This window comes from Carassius carassius, chromosome 32, assembly GCF_963082965.1.
Source record: "Carassius carassius chromosome 32, fCarCar2.1, whole genome shotgun sequence".
Taxonomy (NCBI): domain Eukaryota; kingdom Metazoa; phylum Chordata; class Actinopteri; order Cypriniformes; family Cyprinidae; genus Carassius; species Carassius carassius.
In genome coordinates, this window is record NC_081786.1 from 25,383,337 (window position 1) to 25,402,251 (window position 18,915).

General features: G+C 39.0%; 1 protein-coding gene across 1 annotated transcript in view; it reads left to right on the top strand.

Moving 5' to 3' along the window:
• The first annotated feature begins 14,209 nt into the window (after positions 1-14,209).
• Positions 14,210-18,915, top strand: part of LOC132113039 (glycine N-methyltransferase-like) — an 83,289-nt gene continuing 78,583 nt past the window's right edge. The window contains exon 1 of the mRNA XM_059520832.1: positions 14,210-14,519. Coding sequence (XP_059376815.1) covers positions 14,314-14,519 — 206 coding nt within the window. The 5' untranslated portion in view covers positions 14,210-14,313. The remainder of the gene's footprint in view (positions 14,520-18,915) is intronic.

Below are 18,915 nucleotides of genomic sequence, written 5' to 3' on the forward strand. Positions count from 1 at the left end.
GCTCCAATCTACTAGCTGGTCTGTGTACTCACCTTGTCATTTCTTGTCTTCAGACTCCAGTGTCTTTAGCTGTTTTCTCTGCCTCCTGTTCTCACGAACGCAGTGCTCGTAGAAGCTTCCAGCTCTCATTCCTCCGGTCTCGGCTGTCGAACGAGCTAAACTGTGGAACGTTACTCATCTGCTTTGACTCATTTGCTTCAACTTCTCATTCTCTCACTCAGTGCCGGCATTCCTCGGCCCTACGAGCTAAACTGTGGAACGTAACTCATCTGCTCTGTCTCATCTGCTTTAATAAAGCACAGTGTAAATCTGCAACTGAATCCAGCCTGTTTCTCCTGACAGAACAGTCTGACCACATTATGGATTCTGCGGGATCTGATCCACTTCGTTTGGCTCTCGTACAGCAGGGAGTTTTATTAGGGCAGCATGCCGGCCAAGCTCAACACAACCGCACAGGATGTGGACGTTCTTAGTGCCCGAGTCTCTGAACTCCTCACACGGGTGGATAGCCTTCAGCGAGAGGCGACGAGCCGGGGGTCTTTTCTTCACACCGGTATGTCCCACGATTCCAAACCCCATGCCAACAATCTGCCAGTCTACGATGGCGATCCAAATGCCTGTCAAGCGTTTCTTTCCCAGTGCTCGCTGGTGTTTTCTCTGCAGCCCCGGCGTTACGCAAATGAAGAGGCCAAAGTGGCTTACGTCCTTACACTTCTTTCGGGCCGTGCCCGCGAATGGGGAATTGCCGTATGGAGATCGCGGGCTCCCTGTTGTGACACCTTCGCAGATTTTAGTCAAGAGATGGCCAAATTGTTCGATCGCTCAGCTCAGGGTGACGAGGCAGCGGCCCAGTTATCGCGACTGTCGCAGGGGAGGAACACTGATTGTGCCATCCAGTTCAGTCCTCTTGTCAGTCCCCTTACCATCATCACCCATGTCACACCCAAGATTAATCTTCACATTGCTGGCAACCATTGTGAGCAGATTGAACTGTTTATCATTGATTTCCCGAAGGCTCCTTTAATTCTGGGACACCCGTGGTTACATAAGCACAATCCACACATTGACTGGGTTAGTAATTCAGTTTTAGCCTGGAGTCAGTCTTGTCACGTGTCATGTTTGGGTGCTGCTTTTCCTCCTGTCTCTGTGTCTTGTGTTTCACAGGAGGATTCCTCTGATCTGACTGGTGTTCCGGCAGAGTACCATGATCGTCGGGCAGTCTTCAGTAAGGCCCGGGCCACCTCGCAACCTGTGCATCGTCACTACGACTGTGCCATTGATCTTCTCCCAGGCTCTTCTCCACCTAAGGGTCATTTATATTCCCTTTCAGGTCCTGAGAGAGAGGCCATGGACAAGTATATACGTGAGTCACTTCAGGCTGGGCTCATCCACCACCCTCCTCTCCCGCTGGTGCTGGGTTTTTCTTTGTTCAGAAGAAGGACGGCTCCCTGTGCCCCTATATTGATTACAGAGGTTTGAATGACATTACTATTAAGAACAGGTACCCCCTACCTTTAATGTCTTCTGCTTTTGAATTGTTGCAGGGAGCTCTGGTCTTCACCAAGTTAGACCTGTGCAGCGCCTACCACTTGGTACGCATTCGTGAGGGGGATGAATGGAAGACAGCGTTTAACACCCCTTCGGGACACTACGAGTACTTGGTTCTTTTGTTTGGTCTTACCAATGCTCCAGCCGTTTTCCAGGGACTCATCAACAGCGTGTTGGGTGACATGATTAATCAATTTGTCTTTGTGTATTTGGATGATATCTTGATTTTCTCCCCTTCTCTCCAATTACACATCTAGCATGTCAGGCGGGTTCTCCAGCGGTTGCTAGAAAACCAGTTGTTTGTGGAGAAGTGCGAATTCCACGCTGAGTCTGTTACGTTCCTTGGCCACATTATTTCTATGGGAGGGATCAAGCCTGATCCCGCTAAGATAGAAGCTGTCGCCCAGTGGCCGGTCCCTGATTCCCGTAAGGTTCTGCAGTGTTTCCTGGGTTTTGCCAACTTCTACCGGCGATACATCAGGAATTGTGGTCAGATCGCTGCACCGTTCACAGCCTTAACCTCCACTAAGGTGTCCTTCAGATGTTACCGGGAGGCGCAGGTAGTCTTTGACATTTTAAAGTCCCGTTTTGTCTCTGCACCTGTTCTGTTGGTTCCAGATCCTGAGGCCCAGTTCATTGTCGAGGTTGATGCTTCGGATGTTGGGGTTGGCACAGTTCTATCTCAGCATTCCCTCCATGACGGGAAGGTCCACCCGTGTGTGTTCTTCTCTCGTCGTCTCAGCCCTGCAGAATGTAACTACGACATCGGCAATAGAGAGCTGTTGGCGGTACGATTGGCCTTGGGTGAGTGGCGTCACTGGTTGGAGGGGTCAGTGCAGCCCTTCTTGGTCTGGACGGATCACAAGAACCTTGAATACATCCGTTCGGCCAAGAGGCTGAGCTCGCGTCAAGCCCGCTGGGTGCTCTTCTTTGCCAGATTCAACTTCACCCTCTCGTAGCTCTGGAGAGCTGGGTGATACTCCTGGGAGTGGGGGTACTGTCGGGTCTCAGGGCTAATCACCTGCCTTTTGGGGTTGTGAATATGTGTTGTGTGTGTTTGGATGGTTTGACAGCTCACCGCGTCTGTCTGTTTGATTTGAGTTTCCCCCCACCTTCCTTGTTTCTCTGTTGTTAACCTTAATTGTTTGCCACCTGATCTCCATGTTCTTCTAATTTCTTCCCTTTATAATTCCCTGTGTTTCTCTGTCCGTTGTCAGACTGTTGTTACTCGTACCAATAGCTCCGATCTACTGGCTGGTCTGTGTACTCACCTTGTCGTGTCTTGTCTTCAGGCTCCAGTGTCTTTAGCTGTTTTCTCTGCCTCCTGTTCTCACAAACGCAGTGCTCCTAGAAGCTTCAAACTCTCATTCCTCTGGTCTCGGCTGTCGAACGAGCTAAACTGTGGAACGTTACTCATCTGCTTTGACTCATCTGCTTTGACTTCTCATTCTCTCACTCGGGTACCGGCATCCCTCAACCCTACGAGCTAAACTCTGGAACGTTACTCATCTGCTCTGTCTCATCTGCTTTAATAAAGCACAGTGTAAATCCGCAACTGAATCCAGCCTGTTTCTCCTGACACAGTATACAAGTGCCATGACAAGTCTCAGTTAGTCTAGTACAGAATGCATAGCCAGGTTTAAAAAAAAAAAATTATATGAAAGACAAGAAAAGGAAAAGTGTTAGTTTTAGTTGGTTAAGTGCTGTAGAAAAAGATAAGTCTTTAGATGTTTCTTGAAAATGAGTAGAGACTCAGCTGTATGAATTGAGAATTGAGTTCATTCCACCAGCTGGGCACAGTTCAGGAAAAGGTCCGTGACAGTGATTTAGAACATTTTTGGGATGGCACCACAAGGCGTCGTTCACTTGCAGAGCTCAAACTTCTGTAAGGCACATAAGATTTAACCAATGAGTTTAGGTATGTTGGTGCCATGCCAGTGGTCGTCTTGTAGGCAAGCATTAGTACCTTGAATTTGATGTGAGCGGCTACTGGTAACCAGTGTAACCTGATGAGGAGAGGAGTAACGTGAGCTTTTTTTGGCTCATTGAAGACAACCCTCGCTGCTGCATTCTGGATCAATTGCAGAGGCTTGTTAGTATATGCAGGAAGGCCCACCAGGAGAGCATTATAATAGTCCAGTCTGTAGAGAACAAGAGCTTGGACAAGAAGTTGGGTGGCTTGCTCTGATAGAAAGGGTCTAATCTTCCTAATGTTGTATAGGGCAAATCTGCAGGACCCCGGGTCGTTGTAGCAATGTGGTCTGTGAAGCTTAACTGATGATCCATCACAACTCCTAGGTTTCTGGCTGTCCTGGAAGGAGTTACGGTTGACGAACCCAGCTTTATAGAGATGTTGTGATGAAACATATGGTTAGCTGGAATCACCAGGAGTTCTGTTCTCGTAAGGTTGAGCTAAAGGTGATGGTCATTCATCCAGCTAGAAATGTCACTCAGACAGGCTGAAATACGAGCAGCTACCATCGTGTCATCTGGTTGGAATGAGAAGTAGAGTTGTGTATCATCAGCGTAGCAGTGATAAGAAAAGCCATGTTTCTGATTGACAGATCCTAATGACATCATGTAGATGGAGAAGAGAAGTGGTCCAAGTACTGAGCCTTGAGAAACCCCAGTAGCAAGTTGTTGTGACTTAGAAAAATCACCCCAAAGACATGCTGAAGGATCTATCGGAGAGGTAGGACTTCAATCCTACCTCTTAATCCTACCTACTTCATCTTTCTGAGGGTGGACAGGAGAATCTGTTGATTTACAGTGTCAAAAGCAGCAGACAGGTCCAGTAAGATGAGTACTGAGGATTTTGAAGCTGCTCTTGCCAGTCGCATGGCTTCGGTAACCGAGAGCAGGGCAGTCTCAGTTGAGTGGCGACTTTAGAAGCCAGATTGGTTGCTGTCCAGGAGGTTGTTCTGTACAAGGAACATAGAAAGCTGGTTGAACACAGCTTCCTCAAGTGTCTTTGCAATGAATGGCAGAAGGGATACCGGTATGTAGTTTTCTAGAAGTGCTGGTTTAAGAGATGATTTCTTAAGCAGTGGGCTTACCCGAGCCTGCTTACATGCTGAGGGAAATGTTCCAGAGTGAAGAGAGGAGTTAAGTGAAGGTATGACTGAAATGTTAGAATGCTGTTCATAGATTTCAGTTCAGCATTCAACACAATCATCCCTCAACAGCTCATCCACAAACTGGTCCAGTTGCGGCTCAACAATATGCTGTGCAAATGGCTGTTAGACTTTCTGACTGGAAGACCTCAGGCAGTACGGCTCAGCAGCAGCACATCCAGCACCATCACACTGAACACAGGGTTCCCCCAAGGATGTGTGCTGAGCCACCTTCTCTTCACCCTGCTGACCCACGACTGCACACCATCACACAACTCCAACCTCTTTATTAAGTTTGTGGATGACACGACTGTCATCCTGTGCACTGTGTCCTGTTGCATTAATTCTTCATATATTAAAAGCAGGGAATATGTCTTATTAGTTATATCCATTGCTTCTGCATTCTAAGTCTTGCATTCGACAATGCAAGACTTAGCCAGGATGAAGACGACTCTGAAAGAAAAGCAAGTAATTTGGACGCTAAAAGAAAAGAGGAAGTTAATTAGAACTATAGGAAAAACAAAGGGCATGGAGAAATCAAGTGTTTGGAAACTACCGGCGACATCAGCAACAACGATGACCTGATTGGCAGAGAAAAACAACAGTAGTTGATGGCAGAGAAATCATAAAAGCTTTGAAAAAGAACTCTAAAATACATGTCTGTAAAATCACCAACAACCTCCAGAAAGCAAAAGTGTGGAAAAAAAAGGAACTGCAAATGATCATAAGCATACAACCTCATCTGTAAAGCTTGGTGGAGGTGGTGTCATGGCATGGGCATGCATGGCTATCTCTAGAACTGGACCTCTTAATTTGAATGATGACTTAATGTATGATGGCAGTAGCAGAATGAATTTGGAAGGTTACAAAATCATCTTGGCTACCAATATACTAGAAAATGCCACCAAACTCATTAGAAAGCACCTCGAATTAGATCAGGACAATGACCCGAAACAGGGGCGGACTGAGACCACAGCAGCCCACCACAAATATATATATATATATATACATATTTGTGTACTGGGTGGGCCGGCCCACATTGGCTAGCGGCCCACCGGGAAAAGTCCCAGTGCTCCAGATGGCCAGTCCGCCCCTGCCCGAAACACCCTGCCAGTTCAGTCAAGGACTTTATCAGGGCAAAGAAATGTAAAGTCTTAGATTGCCCAAATCAATCTCCAGATTTAAATCCGATTGAATATTAATTTCACCAGCTGAAGAGGAGACTAAAAACTTCCCGAAGCAAGCAACATTTGGAATAGGCTGCATTAAAGGTTGGGGAAAAGCATTTCAATGCATAAGACCAAGAGTCTGATGATGTCTATGGGTTGCAGATTCACTGATCCGATTGCATGCAAGGAATCTGCAACTAAATACTAGCTTTTAATATTTTACATCTGCCTTAAATTCAACTGTTCCAATACTTATGCTCACATCAAATAGTGGGATGAACTCTAAAAGTGCTGTCCTTTTTATTTTGTTAAACATGTATGTGTCAAAAGACCTAATAATAAAATTTTACATATATTTCAATATATTTAACAGTGCTACACATATATTTAAATATATTACCTTTCCATATGGGTTTCTATGCTAATTTAGCTAAAATCAGTTGATGCAGTATAAAAAAAAAATAAAAATAAAAAAATTCCAAACCAGCCAAGACCAGCATGACTTGCTAAAACAGTTCCCAAAACAACTTTAAATCCAGCTTGGGAGACCAGCCAAAGCAACCAATAAGCTTAGGCTGGTTTTAGCTGTATTTTCAGTAGGGAGTTTTTTAAGCTTTCCCATGGAAGTAGACATCTTAAATACATTACAAGTCTTATTGTGTAAAAGTTTTCACCCCCTCAATGAAAGTCTATTGGATTTTAGGTGATTTTGATAGTCTGCTGGATCAGTCAGAAAAGATAGGAACCTGAGTAAGACAAGTCTGCAGGTCTGTTCCAAGTTTGGTGGTTGTAGCTTTAAAAGTCTAGGAGGAAATACATTTTAAAATTAAAATTTGGTCTCAAATCTCAGATCTTTAAATCAGATTTCAGTAAGTTGGCTTTTTCGAGCCAACTTAACTATATATACACAATAACAGCAAAAAACCCCTCTCTCTCTCCCTCTCTCTTTATATATAGTTTTTTTTCTTTTGACACATGTAGTGCAGTTATAGAGATAACATTTATCAATCCTCACTTTCTAGATCAACACAAATATTTAACTTGAGCTGGTCTTTAAACTCAGTGTCTTAGTGCAAAAGGTCAAAGGTTGAACTAATGTTTATACTGTTTCTCCATGCCTAAGGTGGTAATTTATTTACACAAAAATCTAACAAACTCTTGTCCATTATGACAATGTTTCAGTGTCGAGGACAAAGAAAATGTATTGTCCAATGTTTTCTAAACTGCTCATACCATGTTATTTCAAGTCATGTATCATACAACGTTTTTATTGTTTATCTATTTAGGAATAAATGGACTGCAAATGGACTGCATTTATATAGCGCTTTCAACAGACCACATGGCCATCCAAAGCGCTTTACAATTTGCCTCACATTCACCCATTCACACACACATTCACACACCGACTGCGGTGTCTGCCATTCAAGGCGCCATCCAGCTCGTCGGGAGCAGCTGGGGTTAGGTGTCTTGCTCAATGACACCTCGACACTTGGTCAGGTGGAGCCGGGGATCGAACCACCAACCTTCCGGTTTGTAGACAACCTACATGAACCACTGAGCCACTGCCACCCCATAACAATATAATTAACATTGTAAATGTATACTGTGTACTTAACAAGTGCCCCTAATTGTTCAAAATGTGTATTAGATTGTGTGGAGTTTGCAAAGCATAGCACTTGGTCATTTGTTATATAAATGACTTTGTTTGTCTAAGCGATTTAAACTCTGTAGATTTAATGTCAAAAGATAAAACACTTTTCTGATTTCCTATGTTCACTTAATCTGGTTTGGCTAATTACATGATACATTTACATAAACCAGGCAGTACAAAACTACTGTTGAGAAAGGTTTTTATTCAGTTTTCATAATTGTGATCTTTCGTCCATTGTTGTTGTACTTGATGGGGTACTACATTGGATAGTGTGGCCACTGGCCAGGTAGCCTAATTTATATCTAACATCCAGCAAAAAGATGGAGAATTTTATAAGATCTTTAGTCCAGTGTTGTTGTACTTGATGGGGTACTACATTGGATAGTGTGGCCACTGGCCAGGTAGCCTAATTTATATCCAACATCCAGCAAAAAGATGGAAAATTATATAAAATTTTCTAGAGCTACTTTATAGATTAATTTAACTCATTAAATAAATTATGGACTTTTTGCAGTTGTTGGATGGTACCGAATCAACAATTAACTAATTTCAACTAAATAATGATTGTTTACTATTATCTTTTTAAAGCTGCTTTACAGCTGAACTGAATACTATTTTCAATATTCTATACACTATTTTTTTTTTGTATAACTGTAAAGATTCCTTTAAACTATCTTTATTGTATAAAGTGCTACATAAATAATGGTTACTTGTCCTGACAAGTATTTTCTATTGAATCAGTGTTCACACTGGTCACTGAGTACAAGAGAGGTGAGGGGGTGGAAAGAGATTATCTGTTCAAGAATGCAAGTCAGTGGCAAAACTGAGGTCAGACTTTGTCTATGCTGCATTTGAGGCAAGAGGCATTAGGAAAATAAATACATTTTAATGAATTTCTTAAAAATATCAAATGTTACACAAAAATACCAATAGTTACTTTACAGTGTATTAAATGAGACAAACTGACAATAAAAAAAATAAAATAAAAAATAAATACAACAACATTAGCAGTGAAATAAAGTTAATGGACAAGAACAAAAAACAACAGAGAAATTAAGTTAATAATCCATTTAATAATGTGGAGTGACTGATCCTCGCCGAGTACAAATATTAAGTTAAGTGGCCTTTATTTATATAGCGCTTTTTACAGTGCTGATTGTTAAAGCAGCTTTACAGTATTAAACAGGGAAATAGTATGTCGAAATAGTGTGCTGTTCTCCTCTGGCCAGACCAGCAGTTTAATTCCAGGTTCTATATTACACACTATGTATACTGTATAAGTGCTTTATAGTGTTTGAGATATGTGGACATTTATTACTTTTTTTTTTTTTTACTTTAAACATTTTGTGTGTTCATTCACTAGATTACAGTATATTATTAGAAATTTTAACATTTGTCATTTTTTTGTTTTCTAATTAGTCTTTAAAACCCAATAATGCCAGGGAGCAGCTAATGAGACTTTTTTTTTTCAACAAATAGAATAAATATATATATATATATATTAAATATTAAGTACTTAATTAGGTTAAATTACATTTCGCAATTACTTGTACTCAGACTACTTTTTTATTGATTACATGATTACATATTATTCACGCAATGGCAATCAATAATTCATAATTTATTCTCACTTTTTCACTTTTTTTTCACATGTGAAAGTGCCCAATTCAGAATCAGCGGTGCTCTGGTGTTCAGGGGACACGCAGAGACGTGTCTCAAAGCAGTGAAGTACAACATGTTCCTGGAACAACATTCTAAACAATCAATCAGAATTGACATATAACTTCTCAGGAAATATCTGTTTAGGTTTACAATCAGGGTTAGGTTCTTCTACAACCCTTTTTCATCAGCTAACATTTGTCACTGATTTTAGGAATAAACAATGGGCATGGTTAGGTTTAGGGTCTATATTTATGGACAGTAATGTTGATCCAGGATCATGTCTTTCTTGGAAAAATCATGGCGGCCGTCTCAAAGTGTTTAAACACCGAATCTGCCACTTCTTGCTTTTGTACTGACAAATACATACAAAATATGTCAAAATACCCATCTTGGAAAGTGTGAAGAAAAAAAAACATATTGGTTTTGTCTTAAGTGAAAGTTAACAGTTGAGAAAGAAATCAGATGTGTATCATTTAGAATGGATGCATTGTCTCTTAAAGGGTTAGTTCACCGAAAAATGAAAATTATGTCATTAATGACCCTCATGACGTCCCAAACCCGTAAGACCTCTGTTCATCTTCGGAACACAGTTTAAGATATTTTAGATTTAGTCCGAGAGCTTTCTGTCCTTCCATTGAAAATGTATGTACGGTATACTGTCCATGTCCAGAAAGGTAATAACAAACCGAGTCAATAGCCGCATTTCCACTGTCGGGCCAGTGCGAGCCAGGGCTTAAAGCGGACTGGGCAGGGCTAACAGTAGCACCGAGGCCAGAATAGCGCAGGGTTTCCACAATCCTGAAGCTCTGCTGCGCGTCACTAAAACACAACCGTTACACGCCTCTCAGGAACAACGTCATGCAACCTCATCATTTCACCAACAAAGAGAAGTTATCAGAAAACGAATAAGTAATAAATCACTGGAACATGTGCGATCACACAGGAACATGATAAAAGCGGAAAAACAAAGGAAAACAAAACTAGAGGTATTTCGTATTGCTTGGCGGGAAGGTAACATATTCTACAGAAAAGCATTAAAAACTGCTAGATCCGATTACTTTTCTTCTCTTTTAGAAGAAAACAAACATAACCCCAGGTATTTATTCAATAGAGTGGCTAAATTAACGAAAAATAAAGCCTCAACAAGTGTTGACATTTCCCAACACCACAGCAGTAATGACTTTATGAACTACTTTACTTCTAAAATCGATACTATTAGAGATAAAATTGCAACCATTCAGCCGTCAGCTACAGTATCACATCAGACAGTGCACTATAGACCCCCTGAGGAACAGTTCATCTCATTCTCTACTATAGGAGAGGAAGAATTGTATAAACTTGTTAAATCATCTAAACCAACAACATGTATGTTAGACCCTATACCATCTAAACTCCTAGAAGAGGTGCTTCCAGAAGTCATAGATCCTCTTCTGACTATTATTAATTCCTCATTGTCATTAGGATATGTCCCCAAAACCTTCAAACTGGCTGTTATTAAGCCTCTTATCAAAAAACCACAACTTGACCCCAAATAACTTGTTAATTATAGACCAAACTCGAATCTCCCTTTTCTGTCCAAGATACTAGAAAAGGTGGTATCCTCACAATTATATTCCTTCTTAGAGAAAAATGGTAAATGTGAGGATTTCCAGTCAGTATTTAGACCGTATCATAGTACTGAGACTGCTCTCCTTAGATTTACAGATGATCTGCTCTTATCATCTGATCGTGGGTGTATCTCTTTATTAGTTTTATTGGATCTTAGTGCTGCGTTTGACACAATTGACCACAACATTCTTTTGCATAGACTTGAACACTTTGTTGGCATCAGTGGAAGTGCATTAGCATGGTTTAAATCGTACTTATATGACCGCCATCAGTTCGTAGCAGTGAATGAAGATGTATCATATCGATCACAAGTGCAGTATGGAGTATCTCAAGGCTCAGTACTAGGGCCGCTACTCTTCATGCTTTATATGTTACCCTTGGGAGATATCATCAGGAACATGGTGTTAGCGTTCACTGTTATGCTGATGATACTTAGCTCTATATTTCTTTGCGGCCCAGTGAAACACACCAATTTGAAAAACTAATGGAATGCATAGTCGATATAAAAAACTGGATGACGAGTAATTTCTTACTGCTAAATTCTGAAAAAACAGAGGTGTTAATTATAGGACCTAAAAACTCCGCTTGTAATAACCTAGAACACTGTCTAAGACTTGATGGTTGCTCTGTCAATTCTTCATCATCAGTTAGGAACCTAGGTGTGCTATTTGATCGCAATCTTTCCTTAGAAAGCCACGTTTCTAGCATTTGTAAAACTGCATTTTTCCATCTCAAAAATATATCTAAATTACGGCCTATGCTCTCAATGTCAAATGCAGAAATGTTAATCCATGCATTTATGACCTCAAGGTTAGATTATTGTAATGCTTTATTGGGTGGTTGTTCTGCATGCTTAGTAAACAAACTACAGCTAGTCCAAAATGCAGCAGCAACAGTTTTTACTAGAACCAGGAAGTATGACCATATTAGCCCGGTTATGTCAACGCTGCACTGGCTCTCTATCAAACATCGTATAGATTTTAAAATATTGCTTATTACTTATAAAACCCTGAATGGTTTAGCACCTCAGTATTTGAATGCCGATGTCGCCTCTGGCTTGCTTAGTTGGGGTCACTTCACCTACAGCGATATCGTTGACTTGATTGCAAATAAATGCACAGACACTATTTAACTGAACAGAGATGACATAACTGAATTCAATGATGAACTGCCTTTAACTATCATTTTGCATTATTGACACACTGTTTTCCTGATGAATGTTGTTCAGTTGCTTTGACGCAATGTATTTTGTTTAAAGCTCTATATAAATAAAGGTGACTTTGACTTTGGAACGACATAAGGGTGAGTCATTAATGACATAATTTTCATTTTTTGGGTGAACTATCGCATTAAAGTGACCGTGCCTAATTTACTAGCTTTGCTGTCGGTGTCTTTTATGTTTATCCAAGAAAATGAAAGAAAGAAAACCACTCACTGTTTTTGACTGAATTACTTTAAAGTTTTGATGATAATTAATAATCCACAGTCAAACCAAAAGTATTCAGACAGCAGTTTTAATTGTTTATTTTGTTTTACTAGTGGGTGTAGGACACTATAGTTAATTTATGTGAGTATGACAAAATAAAACTTTGTCATATTATACCCAAAAATTCTTTATACTGTAGACTACCATTGAAATTGATTAAAATAATAATAATAATAATAATAATTTGGGACCAAAAATGATTCAGACACTTTGACCTGACCATGTTTTGCTTACATGTTTGTGTGTGTGTGTGTGTGTGTGTGTGTGTTTTAATTGCTAATGCAAACTTTTTACAGCACAGACTGAACAGAATAAAGCATTGCTTGGTAATTGTTCAACAAAGTATTGGTAGTTGTGTAAATATTGTCATACTAACAATGTTGTCTGAAGTTTTTGCTAAACTATAGCAAATAAACTTTGATAATGTAAGAACTGAAGGCTTCTGAATAAATTTTGGTTTGACTGTATATTTTATTTTACATTGAAGACTATGCAGTGCTATTTTACATTTGATTATTCGGTTTCTGTACCTGGACACCTACAAACTTGAAAAATTTTAAACATTGTGTAAATAGCACAAATAAATAAATAGAACTAACATACATATTAAACTATTTCTAACCGGGCCCACTGGTACAACCCGCACCAGGGCCCCGCTAACCCCAGCTATGGCCCTTTGTAATGGCCATAGCTGGCCATAGTAATTTTTTTGGCAGTGACTTAAATTTTGTGATTTGCTTATGGTGTTCATTCACATTCTTTCTAGATTATTGTTTAGAGTGATCAAATGCATTTTAAATAATTGCTAAAAGCTTAATTGGCCAAAAAATGAACTTTTCACAACAACAACAGCAACAAAAACTAATTGTACTATTATTATTCTGATACAAAATGACCAGCTAACATTAATTGACTTATCATATCAGCAGCACATGTGAAAGTGTGAATAAGTGCTAGTCAGGTAAAATCACTATCATACTAATTAGACTGTAAGAGCAGACTGGTTGCTATAAAAGGAGGGAAGAAGTGATTCCAATCATTGTGTTGTTAGCAATGGTTACCTCCAAAGAAACATGTGCAGCCATTGTCATGTCAAATGGCCTCACACGCAAGGAAATTACTACAAAGAATATTGCACCTGAAAGAACCATTTACCAGATCATCAAGAACTTTTATCATCAAGAATCATCAAGAAGAATAAGCCTTTAAAACTTATAAGCTAATCATCATTTTTCAGTATACCGTAGAAACATGTGGAAAAATAATCTACAAATACTGAAGTAGCAAACTTAAAACACAAAATTTATGTCATTGCCAAAGCTTCTGGCCATGACTGTAAATAACAGCAAATATAATATGTTTTCTTTTACTTTGCCTTTTATATCAGTATGTTACAATATTATCCTATTTAAATTAATATGATAAACAAGTTAGGTTCAGGCCACTACAATTCTTGTCATGTAAATGACAAATTAAGAATCAGTAACGGACTACAATTTGCAAGAAATCTAACGTTAGATTAGATCAGATTTTTACTTTGCTTTTAACTTAAGAAGCAAGCATAAAATCTTTTTAGTCTGATATTTTCGCTAGTTGAAAAATAAAGACGACCTCACGTTGTGTCAATCACGTTAACACACTGTTTTCGAAACTTTCTTTCGTCATAAAAAAAAAAGAAAGAAAAGAAAATAATAATCGGATCAGGTTCGATTTTCTGCGTTTTCGCATCAGCATGCATTTTGATAGGAAAGGATGGTGAATACGAAAAACGGAAAAACTCATGCGACAATTTCGGACACGGAGTGCAAAGACCTTACACTTTAACCTTAATCGTAATCTGAAAAAAACATAGATCGGAGGTGTATCTTCCAGCCTTATGCGTCATCACAAGTTTCGGCCAATGGAGATGGAGGCGTGAGTGTATTCGAGCGTCCGATTGGTCAAACGTTTCTGTTTCAACACAGACGCGATATAAGTGTCAACAAAATAAACGTGATAGAAAAACTCAAACAAGACAAGACAGGAGATTAATTCATATCCGGAAGACGAACCGTTCACGTGGTGTGATAATTCATTATGGTGGACAGTATTTACCGTACACGCTCTCTTGGTGTAGGTGTAGTTGGTCTTCCTGATCAGTATGCCGACGGTAAAGCAGCGAAAGTGTGGCAGCTGTACATCGGAGACACTCAAAGCAGGACAGAGGAGTACAAGTGCTGGTTGCTGTCCCTGCTCAGAAAACATGGGGTACAGAAGGTGTTGGATGTGGCCTGCGGCACAGGGTATGACCTAACATGTTCATAATAACTATTATGAAAAATGAAAATTAAGAAAAATAGAAAAACATGTATTTAGCCTTATTAGTGGATATATTTGTATGAAAAATTGCTTATCTGAAAAGCATTAGAACGTCGAACCGAATACACATCGCAGTTTATTTGTTTTACTCCTCGATATGTTGCAACCATAGACAGTATACAGACGTCTTCTTACAGAAGTCTCTTGCAGCAGCGAGATGGCGCGGGCAGCTGGGACCGTCTGCAAAGTTTATGTAAAGGATAAAACGATTAATGTTTTCCCACCAGAAAGTTTTTTTTTTAAATAAACAAAACAAGAGCAATTTGTGCACTAATGTTTTGAAATATATAAAGACAGACACTTATAACACTCACTTGACTTTAGAAATTCAATCAATATTGTAAACAATTAATATTGTAAACAAGATATGTGATAGTGGTTATTATTATATTATTACTATTAATTAATATATTCATAAAAGAAAAAAAAACAATATTAATAATCATTATCATTCCATAATACAGTGGTTGTGCATTAGGCAGATTTTAATGTTCTTTGTTTTCACAAAAGTATGACATCTAAAAGTAAGCACTATTGAAATTAAAACCAATAAATAAATTCATTTAAAATAAATACACTCTTCTGTATCAACATCAAGGTGTGTCTTGGTAACTGTTTTTTATTTGTTTCAGTCACAGTGTCACATGTTGTTTTCTGTTTAGTTCCTGTCTGTCCTCATTTGGTTAATTTCCTGTTCTCATCATAAGTTAATCTTCTGTCATTTAGATCACCTGTTCCTTGTTTTTAGTTATCCTTATCACCTGTCTGCCCCTTGTTATCTTTCTTATTTGAGTTAGAGGCCGTTCTGCTCTCCCTTTTCTTGGATTATTGTTATTTTGTAATGGTCAAAGTGGTTAATGTTTATTAAAAGATTCCTTGATCTCCACTCCTTTCGTGCGCATTTCTAAATCCACATACCGTATGACAGAATCCAAATTACAGAAGCAGGGCCAGCCCAGGCTCTGTTGGTGTAACATTTAATTTGCACGGTATATTTTACATAATACATGACAGTATCAATTTAAAGGTGATGGTTAGGGGGGATGCTTTTTGTAATTTTTTTGAGGGAAAAGTCATCCCCCTCATCGCCCCTAACATTATTTTAATCAGTGTGATGATAGATCAGTGTTAAAATAGTTAATTTCAAAAATAAGGCTGCATGATTAATTGAAATGGAATCAAAAATGTGATTTGACGTGATTCGAAATCGACGTGTATCTTTCAGAGAAGCACTGTTCTGTGATCAGCAGTGAATCTCCATTCGAAGGCCAGAGGGAGCTCTTGCGCTGAAAATCCAAATATGCCCCAAAGAAAAAAAACCCAGGAAAAGCCTATCCTGCAGCTAAATAAATAGAAGATTTAACTGCTTTCATTGATTCAGTGGGACTAATAAACCCACGACTATGACTATATATGGTTTATATATTGACGACTTCTTATTATTTTATATTCAAATAAAGTAACATATTTATAATGTAGTGCCATTATCACAGCTTAGAATACTATGAAACATTTTGTGTGCCTTATTCTGTGTAAGAAAAGCATTATCTCACAGAAGGATTTATTTTAAACACTCGACTGATGTTATGAAGTGAATTTGGAGTAAAAGCATGTTATTAAATGTGGTATTTTCACGTGCTCTCAGATGGAACAGTATTTACTACGCAGAGCCGTAGTTCACTGAGAAGCTATGCAAACAGCTGTCATTATCGGGAACGATTTTTTAGATTTCATGATCATGCAATGGAAATCGTCTACTTTTTTCTTTTTTTGTGTAACTTGATAGTCAACTACCGCTCTTTGTAGTAAATGCTGCTTGATCTGAAACCAGGTGTTGATGATTTACTGCTGATTACAGAACCGGCTTTACTAACAAAATGTGCATAACAATCGCATTTGATTAATCGTGCAGCCCTAGTCAGAAATTATTTTGCTTTAGGGATGGGACGATAACCGGTTTTATTGATAACCGTGATAAAATGTGCTGAAGGTTAGTAATATCGTTTAAAAATGAATTATCATTAAAACCGTGTTTGATTATCGCGGTTTTAATAACTCACTATTAAATCATGTCCAGCCAGCAACAGTCTGACGCAAGCGCAGCGCACAATGTTTTTTTTGTTTTTTTTCGAGAAGGAATGGCGAAAGTCAGTGACTTTTCTATGCTTCTACACTTTTCATTGTAAGGAAGGAAATGCCACAGAATTTAATCTTTCTTTAAATTAAGTGCTTGTTAATTTAGAGTTGCTTGTTTTATTAGTTGTTTGTTGATTATTAAATATAAAACTTGCTGAAATGTTTTCAGTGTGAGCATCAACTATTTTTGAACACTTTCATCTCGTTTCAACAAAACCGTGATAATATTGATAATCGTGATAATTTTAGTCACTATAATCATGATATTAAATTTTCATACCGTCCCATCCCTATTTTGCTTAAAGGGTTGGTTCAACCAAAAATGAAAATTATGTCATTAATCACTCACCCTCATGTCGTTCCAAACCCGTGAGACCTTCATTTATCTTCAGAACACAGTTTAAGATATTTTACATTTAGTCCAAGAGCTCTCAGTCCCTCCATTGAAACTGTGTGTATGGTATACTGTCCATGTCCAGAAAGGTAAGAAAAACATAATCAAAGTAGTCCATGTGACATCAGAGGGTCAGTTAGAATTTCTTGAACCATCGAAAATACATTTTGGTCTAAAAATAGCAAAAACTACGACTTTATTCTCCATTGTCTTCTCTTCCGTGTCTGTTGTGAGAGAGTTCAAAACAAAGCAGCTTGTCATATCCGGTTCGCGAACGAATCATTCGATGTAGCCAGATCTTTTTGAACCAGTTCACCAAATCAAACTGAATCGTTTTAAACGGTTCACGTCTCCAATACGCATTAATCCACAAATGACTTAAGCTGTTAACTTTTTTAATGTGGCTAACACTCCCTCTGAGTTCAAACAAACCAATATCCCCTCTTCTTTTTATAAGTCTGCAAACCTCTGGGGACAGAGAAGACAAGTTGCTCAAGTTTAGGAATAGGAATGTTGTCCCATTCTTGTCTAATACAGGCATCTAGTTGCTCAACTGTCTTAGGTCTTCTTTGTCACATCTTCCTCTTTATGATGCGCCAAATGTTTTCTATGGGTAAAATATCTGGACTGCAGTCTGGCCATTTTCAGTACCCAGATCCTTTTTCTACGCAGCCATGGTGTTGTAATTGATGCAGTATGTGGTCTGGCATTGTCATGTTGTAAAATGCAAGGTCTTCCCTGAAAGAGACAACATCTGGATGGGAGCATATGTTGTTCTAGAACTTGGAAATACCTTTCAGCATTGATGGTGCCTTTCCAGATGTGTAAGCTGCCCATGCCACATGCACTCTAGACCACAGGAAACAGATGATTCTTCTGCACAATCTGATTTTGCTGCAGCCTGGAATTGAACTACTGGTTTCGTCTGGTCAGAGGAGAACTGGCCCCCCAACTGAGCCTGGTTTCTCCCAAGGTTTTTTTCTCCATTCTGTCACCGATGGAGTTTCGGTTCCTTGCCGCTGTCGCCTCTGGCTTGCTTAGTTGGGGTTACTTCATCTACAGCGATATCGTTGACTTGATTGCAAATAAATGCACAGACACTATTTAACTGAACAGAGATGACATCACTGAATTCAATTATGAACTGCCTTTAACTATCATTTTGCATTATTGACACACTGTTTTCCTAATGAATGTTGTTCAGTTGCTTTGACGCAATGCATTTTGTTTAAAGCGATATATAAATAAAGGTGACTTACTTGACTTCACTCATGCAACCCCATACCATCAGAGATGCAGGCTTCTGAACTGAGCGCTGTTACCACCTTTACCGTCCTTTAGTTCAGATGACATGGCGTCCCAGTTTTCCAAAAAGAATTTCAAATTTTGATTTGTCTGACCACAAAACAGTTTTCCACTTTGCCACAGTCCATTTTAAATAAGCCTTGGCCCAGAGAAAATGCCTGCGCTTCTGGATCATGTTTAGATATGGTTTATTTTTTGACACAGAGATTGTTCCAGATTCTCTGACTTTTTGGATGATATTATGCACTGTAGACTCTTTGCAATTATTCTCTGAGAAGCTCCTTTCCAATATTGCTCCACAATTCGCCGCATCAAAATGTTTTGTGATTATTCCTTTAAAATAATGTTTGTTTTATTTTAGTAGTAGGCTATGCACATTCTACTGAAAAATAGTAATAGACACAATGTTTTCAAATCAAACCGTTCTTTTATTTTGATGGGTTGCCGTGAATATCTTTACAGTTCTGTGTATGTGAAATTACGCT